The 12,540-nt window shown below is 40.6% G+C and overlaps 1 protein-coding gene across 1 annotated transcript in view; it reads left to right on the top strand.

Moving 5' to 3' along the window:
- The window catches only part of HDX (highly divergent homeobox), a 73,424-nt gene extending 63,287 nt beyond the window's left edge, over nucleotides 1-10,137 (top strand). Inside the window, exons 8-9 of the mRNA XM_044682548.1 lie at nucleotides 4,529-4,651; nucleotides 10,012-10,137. Of these exons, the coding sequence (XP_044538483.1) occupies nucleotides 4,529-4,651; nucleotides 10,012-10,137 (249 nt within the window). The remainder of the gene's footprint in view (nucleotides 1-4,528; nucleotides 4,652-10,011) is intronic.
- Nucleotides 10,138-12,540: the final 2,403 nt, after the last annotated feature.

Raw genomic sequence — 12,540 nt, 5'->3', positions numbered from 1 at the left:
GGCAAAGGCCCTGAAGCCCAATTATCTGGGTCAAAAAAACTGCCTCCGCTTTGGCAGCTATAAGCAAGTTCAGTGATGGAGTCAGCAAGGAAGGCAGGAAACAAGCATTTATTAAGCACCTACGCTGTGCCAAGCGCTGATTAGCACTTTCCAAATGTTATTTCCATTTGACTCGTGAAATACCCCTGGGAGGCAGGGGCTGTTTTTATACCCATGCTATAGATGAGAAAACAGGCAGACAGAGACCAGGGCCACGCATCTAGGAAACATCTGAAGTTATATGTGAACTTGGGCCTTCCTAACCCTAGGCCCAGCACTCTATCCACTGTGCCACTAAAAGCTGCCTCCTTTGCTTCCTATGGGTCATCTTGTTGGATGAGAGCTTCCATCTTACTGAGAGGATTTAGCAGCAGGACAAATGAGTTCCTTGTGGTGTGGGCAACTCAGTCGTCAGTGCCTCCCACAAACCCCTCATTCTTCCCAGAAATTACTCAGGTTACACATAACAAATTACAGATAATCTAGAAAATGTGCGTTATATTTGCAAGGGACAACCCTTGGAAGGGCCTAGAAGATAATTTCAAAACTGTTGATATTTTCAAAACATTTACATGACTCCTTAGAATTTGTTTGAAAACTAAGGGACCTCGAATCTGCAAAATTCTGTAACCTTTGTAAACGTGAATTAATTGTTTAAAAGTCATCTCTAATGGATTATGAGTACAGCTGAGAAAGAACTGCTTAAGGACCAAATGGTAGATAATAATGCTTTATTGAAAAAGTCTTCCTGGGTAGCACCTTACTAATACTGCTGCCTTGACAACTACCACCAATAAAGACTAGTGGCCTCAAATGAGGCCAGCCTGCTAGAAGCAGGACATGTACAATTTTATTGCCAAGCTTGTAGTAACCCTGCTTGTCAATACAAAGTGCTTCTTGATAAGGAACTCTGTTTGTGTAGATGATTTATTTCTGATCAAGCTGTCCAAAAAGGCAAATCCCAGAGGCAGTACAGTAAATGGTGTCACCAACACATTTCTTGCACTGAATGTGATTTTCCCGTGGTCATCTCAGTCAAGACAGCCCAAATGCCAAGAAACTCTCGTTGTTAGTATGTTTTTTACAGCTTTAATCAACACTGGCGTTTTGTTTTGTTTTTACATTTTTTCCAATTACATTTAAAAACAATTTTTTACATTCTTTTTAAAAATTTTTTGAGTTCCAGATTCCCTCCCTGCCTGCCTTCCTCCCTCTTCCCTCCTTGAAAATGCAAGTAATTTGATATAGGTTATACATGTGCAGTCATGCAAAACATTTCCATATTAGCCATGTTGCAAAAGAAAACACAGACCAAGAAAAAAGAAAGAAAAATTAAAAGAAAGTGAAAAAAGTATGCTTCCGTCTTTATTCAGATTCCATCAGTTCTTTCTCTGGAGGCGGATAGCATTTTTCATCGTAAATCTTTCAGAATTGTCCTGGGTCATTGTATTGCTGAAAATAGCTAAGACATTCGCAATTGACTGTCATACAATATTGTTGTTACTGAGTACAATGTTCTCCTGGTCTTGCTGACTTCACTTTGCATCAGTACAGAGAGGTCTTCCCAAGTTTCTCCAAAACCATTCTGCTTATTACAGCTATAATATTCTTACTATAGCATAATAATCCCTCACAATCATATGCCACAACTTATGTAGCCATTCGTTAATTAATGTGTTTCCTCAATTTCTAATTCTTTTCCAATATAAAAAGAACTGCTATAAATATTTTTGTACATATAGGTCTTTTTCCTTTTCTTTTTAAATGTCTTGAATACAGATGTACTAATGCTACTGCTGGATCAAAGGGTATGCACAGTTTTATGGTCCTTTTGACCATAGTTCCAAATTGCTCTCCAGAATGGTAGTGTCGCTTCACAACTCCATCAGCAGTGTATTAGTATCGCAATTTTTCCACATTCCCTCCAACATTTGTCCTTTTGCTTTTCTGTCATATTAGCTAATCTGATAGGAATAAGGTAGTACCTCAGAGTTGTTTTAATTGACATTTCTCTAATCAGTAGTGTTTTAGAGCATTTTTTCATATGCCCATAGATAGCTTTGATTTCTTCTTCTAGAAACCACCTGTTCATATTTTTTGACCATTTATCAATTGAGGAATGATTTGTATTCTTATAAATTTGACTCAGTTCTCTATCTATTTGGAAATGAGACATTTTATCAGAGATACTTGCTATAAAAATTTCCCCCAGTTTTCTGCTTTTCTTCTCATTTTGATTGCATTGGATTTGTTAGTGCAAGGCCTTTTTAATTTAATATAACCAAAATTGCTTATTTTATATCCCATAATACTCGGAATTTCTTATTTAATCATGAATTCTGTCATTATCCATAGATCTGACAGGTAAACTATTCTGCATTTCCCTAATTTGCTTATGATATCACCCTTATGTCTAAATCTTATACCCATTTTGACCTTATCTTGGTATATGGTGTGAGATGTTGTTCTCTACCTAGTTTTTGACGATCTGTTTTTTAGTTTTCCCAGGAATTTTTGTCAGATAGTGAATTCTTGTCCCAAAAGTTTGGATCTTTGTGTTTGTTAAACACTAAGTTATTATGGTCATTTACTTTTGTATATTTGTTCTTTATTAATTCCACTGATCCACCACTCTATTTTTTACATTGTTTTGATGATTACTGCTTTATAATACTGTTTGAAATCTGCTCACATTTTAATTTTTTATCGATTCCCTTGATATTCTTGACCTTTTGTTCTGTTAGATGAATTTTGTTATTATTTTTCTGAGCTCCATAAAATGATTTTGGTAGTTTGTTATAGTACCGAATAAGTCAATTAATTTAGGTGGAATTGTCATTTTTATTATGTTGGTTCAGCTTACCCATAATTAGTATTTCTCCAGTCCTTTAGATCTGTATTTCTTTGTGTGAAAAAACTTGTAATCATGTATACTCCATCTCACTGCACTAATAATGGCAAAGTTCAAAGGAATCACAAATATCTTTCATGTAGGAATGTAAATAGTTTAACCTTATTAAATCCATTATGATTTCTCTTTTATGTTTACCTTATATACTTCTCTTGGGTCTTGTATTTGAGAGTCAGATTTTCTATTCAACTCTGGTCTCTCCATCAGAAACAGATCAGGAATGTCCTCTGCATTATTAAATACTCATTTTTTTCCCCTGAAGACTTATACTCAGTTTTTCTGGGTAGATTATTCTTGGCTATAATTCTAGCTCTCTTGCCCTCTAGAATATCATATTCTAAGCCCTCCATTCCTAATGTAGAAGCTGCTATATCTTGAGTTATCCTCTCTCCACAATATTTCATTTTGTTTCCTTCTGGCTGTTTGCAATATTTTTTCCTTGACCCGAGAGCTCTGGATTTTGGCTATAATGTTCCTGGGAGTTTTTATTTTAGGATCTTTTTCAGGAGGTGATTGATGGATTCTTTCCATTTTTATTTCATCCTCTGGTTCTAGTATAGCAAGGCAATTTTCCTTGCTAATTTCTTGAAATATGATGTCTAGGCTCCTTTTTGATCCTGGCTTTCAGGTAGTCCAATAATTCCTAAATTATCTTTTTATTTATTTTTCTAGAACAGATTTTTTTCCTATGAGATATTTTGTATTTTCTTAATTTTGTTTCATTCTTTTGACTTTGTTGTATTATTTCTTCATGTCTAATGGAGTCGTTAGCTTCCACTTGCCCAATTATAACTTATATGTAATTATTTTTCTCAGTAAGCTTTGAACCTCTTTTTCCATTTGGCCAATTCTACTTTTTAAGAAATGTTTTTCTTCAGTGCATTTTTGCTCAGGTGTGGTGCCCATTGTACAGATGAAAAAAAGCTAGGCTCCTAGGAAATGATTTGCTCAGAATCATAAGGGCCAAATCTAGAATGGAAGCCTCCTGACCACATTCCACCCCACTGCTGTGGATACTGAGGAGAAGATAGATCCCCAGTTTAGTATATGAGAAGATCCAGGCCTCAGCCTTATGCACAGGCTCCCAAAGCAGCCCTCTCAATCTCTATCATGGTTCCCAGGCCACCTTGTGCAAGGGTGATATAGTTAGCTGTTGCCAGCACCTCATTTTACTAAGAAGGCTATGAGATTCTACCTTGCCTCTCTGCACTCAGTTAATAAGGGTCTGGCTGTTGTTAATCTTAATCTAAGTGCTGATTAGGTTTGGGGAGATTTTCCAAAAACGAAATTGCTTCTCATTTTGTTGTGGTTTTTCCTTCTCTCTTACTGATTTCACTTGTGACAGGATTTTTGACCTTGCAAACTCAGACTTGATTATCTTTACCCTGAGGGATGCTTTCTATGGCGATTCTATTAACGGACAACCTTTGAGCACTGGAATCATTTAGCTCTCTTCATTATATTCTCCCCTGTTAGAACTAGATTTTCTCCCTTGTCCCTTTGCTTTGATAGATTTTTAGAATTTCCACCTTTAACATATGCTAATGTTGTTGGGGCTGTTTCTGTTTTGGCCTGCAGAACGAAGAAGTCAGATTCATGGAAAATGAGTTAGAGATTCAGAAACAAAAGTACTTTAAACTCCAGGCATTTGTGAGAAGCTTGATACTAGCCATGAAAGCGGACGATAAAGAACAACAGCAGGTAAGAGAGGAGACTGGGAGGCTGCAGTGTATCATGATGAGAGGTGGTACACCCTACTAGTTTGGTGTACGTTTTGTCACATCTATTCTTTATTCTGCTTTTGCACCAAAGCGGGGTCTGTTATGCTATGATTTTCCCTTTCCTATCCTTTGCCCAGGAACATAATTTTCTCCATTCTATCATAAGGCCTATTGCACAGTCCATTAATGGAAAGACAAGATGGTAGCCCAACCCACTTGATCAATTTGGATCCTTGCCTTTGGGTAGGGATCACAGGCCATCCTTTAAAACAAAGTCATCCTGGGCCAAAAACAATCCACCCAGGAAATTCTGAGTGTAGAGGTTAACCTTGCCTGGGGTGCTTTCCAGGATGCAGTTATTGGGAGCATTGACCACCCCAGAGACTTTGGAGGAAGAGGATGCCAGGCCTGAGCCTCATTCACCTCTTGCCTCTGCTGAGCTTCATGTTGGTATATGCCTTGTGCTCAGTAACACTCATTACAAAAGAAACAGCAAAGGATTTTGTGAAATGCCTGGTGGCCATCATTTTCATCACCTTTTTTTCATTGCAGTAGAATGTGTAATGTCTTGGGATAGCAAGAGAAGCATATCAGTTATTTTTCAACATAAAACAGCAAGTGTCTGAGACAAGATTTAAATCCAGGTGTTCCCCACCACACGCATAGCCCTCTACCTATGCCAGATGACCTCTTTCATTGTTCCTTGCAGCACGGTAACATCACATTATATTCATAAGCTATATTTTGTTTAGCCATTCTCCAAATCGGTGGGTGCCATTGCCTTTTTTCTCTTTTGAATGCCAAAGTAAAGACCTTTGTCCTCTCTTAATTTTTTCTAGCAATTTCTTTTTTCTTTAAACCCTCACCTTCCATCTTGGAGTCAATACTGTGTATTGATTCCAAGGCAGAAGAGTAGTAAGGGTAGGCAATGGGGGTGAAGTGACTTGACCAGGGTCACACAGCTAGGGAGTGTCTGAGACCAGATTTGAACCCAGGACCTCCCATCTCTAGGCCTGGCTCTCAATCCACTGAGCCACCTAGCTGCCCCCTCTAGCAATTTCTTAATCTTACTAGGATGAATTTTTCACAAAATTCATTTCCACTAAAATGAAGCTAAATGTTACCATATGTCATACCACTAATCTGGGATAAAACATAGAACATATGTTAGAAGCTCAAGGGGTAAGAAGCATTTCTCAAGGAATGTCCTCCAAAGTATCCTTCATTCATCAAATCCTAGGCTGACAGTTCATCCAGTGTATGGCTTAGCCCATCCCAGAAAAATAGAGGATCAGATGATTGTAGACCTAGAGTGAGAACATTCTGTAGATGCCATCTAGTCCAACCCCTCCCTTTGTTTTAGAGATAAGGAAATGAGACCCAGAATGGAAAGTGCCTCGCTCAAAGTCCCGCAGCTAGTATGGAGCAGAGCAAGCATTTGAACCTGGTCCTCTGACTCCAAACCCAGTATTCTTCTCCTCTTACATCATGCAGAAGGCCATTCCATAGCTCTTGAAGCCTAGCAGCCCAAGCCCCTTACAAATTCTTCTCTATGTATTTTAGAGGAAGCTTCAACCATGGAACATAAGGCCAAAGAGTTAACTCACTAGTGAGAGTCAAAAACATTATCTTCTTCCACTTTGCCACCTGCCTATGGCCCCAGTCCAATCAACCTTTAATTGCTACCGCCATCTTGGTTCAAGTGCATTGTTTTAAATTGCATGTATGTTAGTGGGATTCTGCAATTCCTTTGTTTCCAGAAATCTAAAGTATAGGTGTCTGAGGGGTAATCATGGTGCTTCAGAATGTGAGCCCAGAAGCATTATACATTTTGAATAATTATAAAGAACACCATGTGACCCAATCCTAGGACTGACCTTTGGAATGTGGTCCTGGACCCCAAAGCTATAGCACAGTGAATTTAGTTATGCTGTCAATTTGGAATCGCCAGTGGTATAAATCCATGAACAACACCCAAATTCCTTTTTAGTTGAAAAAAAAAACAAGGAAGCTGGTACAAAGTCTTGTGGGGCCTAGGTTCTGTGCCGCAAAGACTACGTAGGCCTCAGTTCAAGTTCTGCCTCAGATACTTACTAGCTTTGCGACTCTGAGCAAAGCACTTCATTTCTCAGTGCCTTAGTTTCCTCATATGTAAAATGGGCATAGTAATAATACCTACCTCTTGGAGATGTCGTGAGCATCCAATCTATGGAAAGTGTTTTGCAAACTGTGAAGCACTATATAGATGTGAGCTGATCATTATTATTATTACCAACAATAGCAGAATGAACTCAAGCGAGTCGAGCTTTCTCCCTTTTTTCTTTTCTTTGGGTAGGGAAGCTAGAGGTGTGGAAACATGCCATGCATGCAACTATTACCTGAAAAAATGAAGAAGTGCGTTCTCAAAGTGTGGTCTGCCGTGGTCTGCCCTCTTGTCTTGTTAGTGTTTCTCTTGCCACCTGGCTATCGTTCTGTTCCCGAAAGGAATGAATAAATTGAACATTTACTAATTTTCAAATCAGCTCCAATCTTGTTAGTGCCTCCTTGAAGGCAATATCACTTTCCCATGAATCCCGGTGGCTTCTTTTGCTTGTCTTTGGTGATGGATCCACAGAATCTTTGCCCCAACAGAGTGTTTGGAGGCTGAAAAAGTCAGAGAAACTTTGGTCTAGGGGAGATTTCAGGTTACCTTACAGGTATGACAAAGAGCACCATACCGTTGCCCCAGAATATATTATAGGCATTGCCAGCCACAGCCACAGTACTGATTGTTTTTCTTTGCTATTTGTCTTCAGTGGGGAATGTGATGTATAAACAAAAGGCATCATGAAAAGTTGGTTCCTAATGACAAACGATAAAACCTCTTTCTGTCTTTTTGGTAAAGAAGTGGGAGTCTGTAGGTGCTAAATGTTGCGTATTCGCTCAGATGTGACCAGCTGTGTTTGTTAGCTGGTTTTGCATTTCACTGGGGGAAAGGGCAGGGATAGTGGGAATTAAATATTGTGTAAGAAAAAAAAAAGCAAGAACAAAAGAGGTCAAGGAAATGTACACATGTTATAGAAGTGTGTGTATGCACATGCATACAGATATGAATAAAAACATGTGATCCTGGCCAGTCAGCCCACTTTCCTGAACTTTGATTCTTCCACCTCTACAGTAAGGGTAAAGAGCAATTACTATCACAAAGTTTGCCTTCCCCTCAATTCGCCATCCCCCTCCACCCCTGTGTTGGCCCCATATGAATGTTACAGAGACTGATAGGGCACTAGCTTGGGCAGAATCCACTTGTCTCTGCTCCCAAGACCTACAGCAATCGAAGGGGGACCAGTAATCAATAAGGTCAACTGCGTGTTTTCTTTGCTCTGTCACGCAAGCAGCCACAGTAGTCCAAAAACTTATCTAGGGTGTTGATATTAAAATTCACAGTCATAGCATGCGGCTGGATGGCTCAGTGGATTGAGAGCCAGGACCAGAGATGGGAGGTCCTGGGTTCAAATCTGGTCTCAGACACTTCCCAGATGTGTGACCCTGGGCAAGTCACTTGACCCCCATTGCCTAGCCCTTACCACTCTTCTGCCTTGGAACCAATACACAGTATTGATTCTAAGGGATTTTTTTAAAATCAAGGTCATAGCAAGACATTGAAAATCGCTTCTTAGTCAACTTTATGCCTCAGCACTCAGTTTGATTTGTTTTCTATACACACACCCTCCCCATACATATATAAATATAAATAGAGAGACATGTTGCCTCTGAGACCCAAGTCTTCATACTTCACAAGACACTGACATTAGTCAGCCATGGGTAATTCAGTGTTGAACAAATGCATAATCCTCTTCCCAGACTTGAAATTATTACTCCTAGATTCGATAATGCAGTTGTCTCACGTCCTTTTGGCCCCTGCTATCTCTCCTGCAAATCTTAACAAAAGGTCTCGTTAGTGTCTGTTGCAGTGGTTTGCCTTCTTTAATGAGGATGTTTGGCAATTACAAATTGAACGAAGTCCAATCGTTTATTTTGCACAGATTCTGTCTAGCCAGTGCCAGTAATGACTTCCTTGTATCTGACCTTGGTTAGAGGTTAACCAACATGCTGGAGATGAAAGCCTCTGCATCCCGTTACTGGGATACGGCATCTGAGAAGCCACGTCGCACTTTGGAGATGACCTTTCTCTATCGATAATCTCCATTTCAGCCAGAAGTTCAGACTTTTAAACTGAGAAAAATAAATGGCAGCCCTGCTCCAGTAATGAAAGCCTCATTTCCACACAGAGGTCTTAAAGTAACTGAGCTACCCTTTGGCTGCATAGCATGGCCAAAGGAGTGTGTTCCTAACCTCCTGCATGGTAGGCCAAAATGGACTTTACCTTCAAAAAGGAGGAACTAGATCCCGCCCTATTTCACCAGAAGATCTTGTATCTTCGCACATGGCCGTTATTTCATTTGTTCGTATTCCTTAATCAGTACCCAAGACCTGATTAAGGATTGGAAACTGCTTGAATCTACTAGATTGTTTTCAGTCGAGGGAGTGGCCAAATGGCCCCTTGATTTCGAAGCCCTGATGGCAAGATGGCCACGTAGAAGCCAGCCAAATAAAGGCCATTTGTTTGGAGTGGGCAGACACCAGCTCTGTGCATCCTGCCAAAGCAATTGGCCAGTGACAGGGGTGAATCCCTGGTGGTCTGCTCAGGCAGCCCATTTGCCACACATGGGTACAGATGGATCATTTAACCATCTGGATTTGCCAGAGTGGCTACATCCCAGGAGGTTGCTGGGTCACCTGTGGATTGGGCCACAGCCTAAGGAAAGCATGTCTGGGATGCTTCGGTTTGTCCCAGTCCATTTTGCAATAGTCATCTGCTGAATGAAGCTCTCACCAAAATGTAAAATAGTTTGCAATGAAATGAAAATTGTCTCAGTGATGAAGAGTATAACTGATACTGGCAGAGCTTAATAAGGCCTACAATTTTCAGGCTCTTTAATGGTGATTATCAGACCCTGCTGCACTAGTCAGGACTGAAGCTGCCTAAAGCTCTCCAAAGTACTTGTTTGAAAATGGTTATTCATCTTCCCTCCTGATTTCCCCTTTGTCCAGAGTGCCACTCCTGCATGATCCGTGCTCTTCAGCGTCTCTTCCCTTATAATTATTAAATTGTTGATGAAAATTTCCCTTTTAGATAAGGAATTTGATCTGTCCTCACCAGAGAACCACGGAGACAGGGGATTGTTTCTCTAAATCCCTAGGAATAAATCACAACGAGATGCTTGCACCTTTTAACATAAACCTAGGAGAATCTGTCCATATACTAATCCAAAAAAATTGATTTTTTTTCTGACCTAGGCCCTGCTGTCAGATTTACCTCCTGAATTAGAAGAGCTGGATTTCCATCACACCTCGCCGGAGCCTGATGATACCTCATTCAGTCTGTCTTCTTTATCAGAGAAAAATGCCTCCGACAGTTTGTGATTCGGAGGAGGGGTGGGGGATAGGGGGGGCAGCCTAGGCTGCAGCCTTTGGGCTGCCTAACAGGTGTGCATTTCAAGATAACTGCATTTTGTTGCCTGATATCCTTCGGTTGGAAAAACAAATTGAGGGAAGCAGACAGATTCTGTGAAGGATGGACATGATAGAATGGCTGCAATTTAGAGTGAAAAGAAATATGGGATTTAAAAGCTTAGTGTTTGGGGTTTTTTTGTAAACTGAGGAAGCTCTATGGGGAAAGCTTTATTTAATTTTTAGCAGTACAGCCATGAAATACGTAAATGTCTAATTTTGGAGAGATTTTGTTTTCCTTTTGTTTTGTAGAAGAGGCTTATTTTGAACAGTAGCTTTGAGCAGGGAACCAAGAATGCAAAAAATAATAATAATAATAAAGGTATTTCAACACTACCTGTCAAGACGATGAAACTTGGCGAGCCTGGTTTTTGTGACCTCCCTCTCTCCTCTCCTTGTAATCCACACACACTTGTACTCAGGAAAAGTGAGCTTAGAATTGAATGGGAACATGAAAAACCAGTTTGAGCCTGGATGAGTGGGGAATTATTCTTGGACCCCTGTGAAAATGTCGTTTAAATCAAGAGATTGAACTAGAGAAGTACTGACTAGTATGTAATTATATCTTGTAAATTGTTATACTTCCATTCTCTTACCAAAATGTCTGGGGTGGGGCAGGAGAAACACTGTGGAAGATAAATTCAGCACCTTAAAGTCTAATAAATTATGAAATGTCCAGAAACAGAAGCATTAACTATTGTAAAAGCTTAGACTCACTCTTTATGGGAATCCTTGATCCCAGCAAATGGCAAATATCAGTAGGATTCACACTGTACTACTGAATTAATCGAATTGGGCTGGATAAAATGTTGCAATAATCTCCTTCCCTCATCACTGCCTTTATCACGTTTTTCAATTGGTTGAGCTTTATGAAATGGGAAAAGTCCCGGTAAGCTGCTGCAGTTTTAGTATCTAGTTCCTCTGATAGTCCGCACGCTCTCCATGTAGAATGTGTACAGTGCCGTTGGCCAAGGATGCCTGCCATCATCCCAAAGCTGCCCCACTCTTGTTAATCAGGAGCCTTGGAATTTCCTGGATGCCATTTATGGAGCACTCAGGCCAGTTGGGCATGTTACCCAATTGTTCTATTAGCAGGCACCAGATGGCAACTCACTGTTGAAAAGACTTGGCTTCCTGAGCACCAGATGGCATTACCTAGACCTGATACAGGTAAATGCCAACTTGTCCCCAAGCGCACAGTGCTTTGTGACTTGGCAGTGTGGAATTGAGTTGCATGGTTAAATACAGTGATGTAGGCGGCTGCCTTGGTAATTTCAAAAATCAAACACTCCTAAGTATTTGTGCATGTTGTCACCAAAACCAAGCCTGACCCCTGAGATTTCACACATGTCTCCTTCTGACTCCACAGGAATGAGCTGTAAAATTGATTCGACCCCAAAATGTATGTGTGAATTTGTGAAGGGTCTGTGATTTTTGTCCATGAAGAAGACCCCGGGGCTGGGAAATCTCTCCATTGACACTCATCTGGTATTTCATTTAGTCTTAAGGGGTAGCCTGAGGCTTAGCCTTAGGTGATGCACCCAGGGTACAAGTATACATATTTGTGTTCGAACACATATGCTTACATTTCTTTAATACTGTCAGAGGCCATGCTTTCAGCAGCATGGCTACTCCTTCCACCCTTCCAAACTTCCTACCGTTTTGTAGGCTGTCTTTAGGATATGTTAAACAATTCATTGACCTGTGGCCAACCCAGTAACAACTCTTTCCATGTCTGGACCCTCAGATGACATAGGTACAGTGTCTGTTGTGGGACCCATACCTGCAGCCTTCCGAAGTTGTCAGGACTTCTCAAAGAATGCACCCCACCCCCAGAGCCCTCAAGAAACCAGCTTAATGTCCACCACACCATGAGGAGACAGGAGAGGAAGATTTTGAGATAGTGTGTCATACAGACACACACACGCACACACATAATTAGTCTGTCCTTTCTCGTGCCCCCCCCGCCTCCCCACAATCCAAGTTCCATCAATGGACTTGAACGTGAGTAAGGCCAGAGTCTCAAATATTAGGATAAATTTGGTTACTTCACATTGATTTCTATGGAGGACACAATGTGTGTGACATAAAACAGATATAAGGAGTCTATTTCCTGTAATCTTTCTAGAAAAGGAGATCCCAAATCATCTAGTCTGTCTAAAGGGCTCAGCGGGTTTGCCTTCAGTATCAGTGAATGAATCCATGAGGTCATTGAGCCGGGTCTTGCTTTAATGGTGCCCATTGCTGCCCATCTAGGCTTCCCATGCCCATGCTGTGCTTGTTCATGTCCTCCCATAAATCTTTTGTAGAGGACCC

The sequence above is a fragment of the Gracilinanus agilis genome, chromosome X, assembly GCF_016433145.1.
Source record: "Gracilinanus agilis isolate LMUSP501 chromosome X, AgileGrace, whole genome shotgun sequence".
Lineage (NCBI taxonomy): Eukaryota > Metazoa > Chordata > Mammalia > Didelphimorphia > Didelphidae > Gracilinanus > Gracilinanus agilis.
This window is presented reverse-complemented; position numbering and strand designations above follow the sequence as displayed.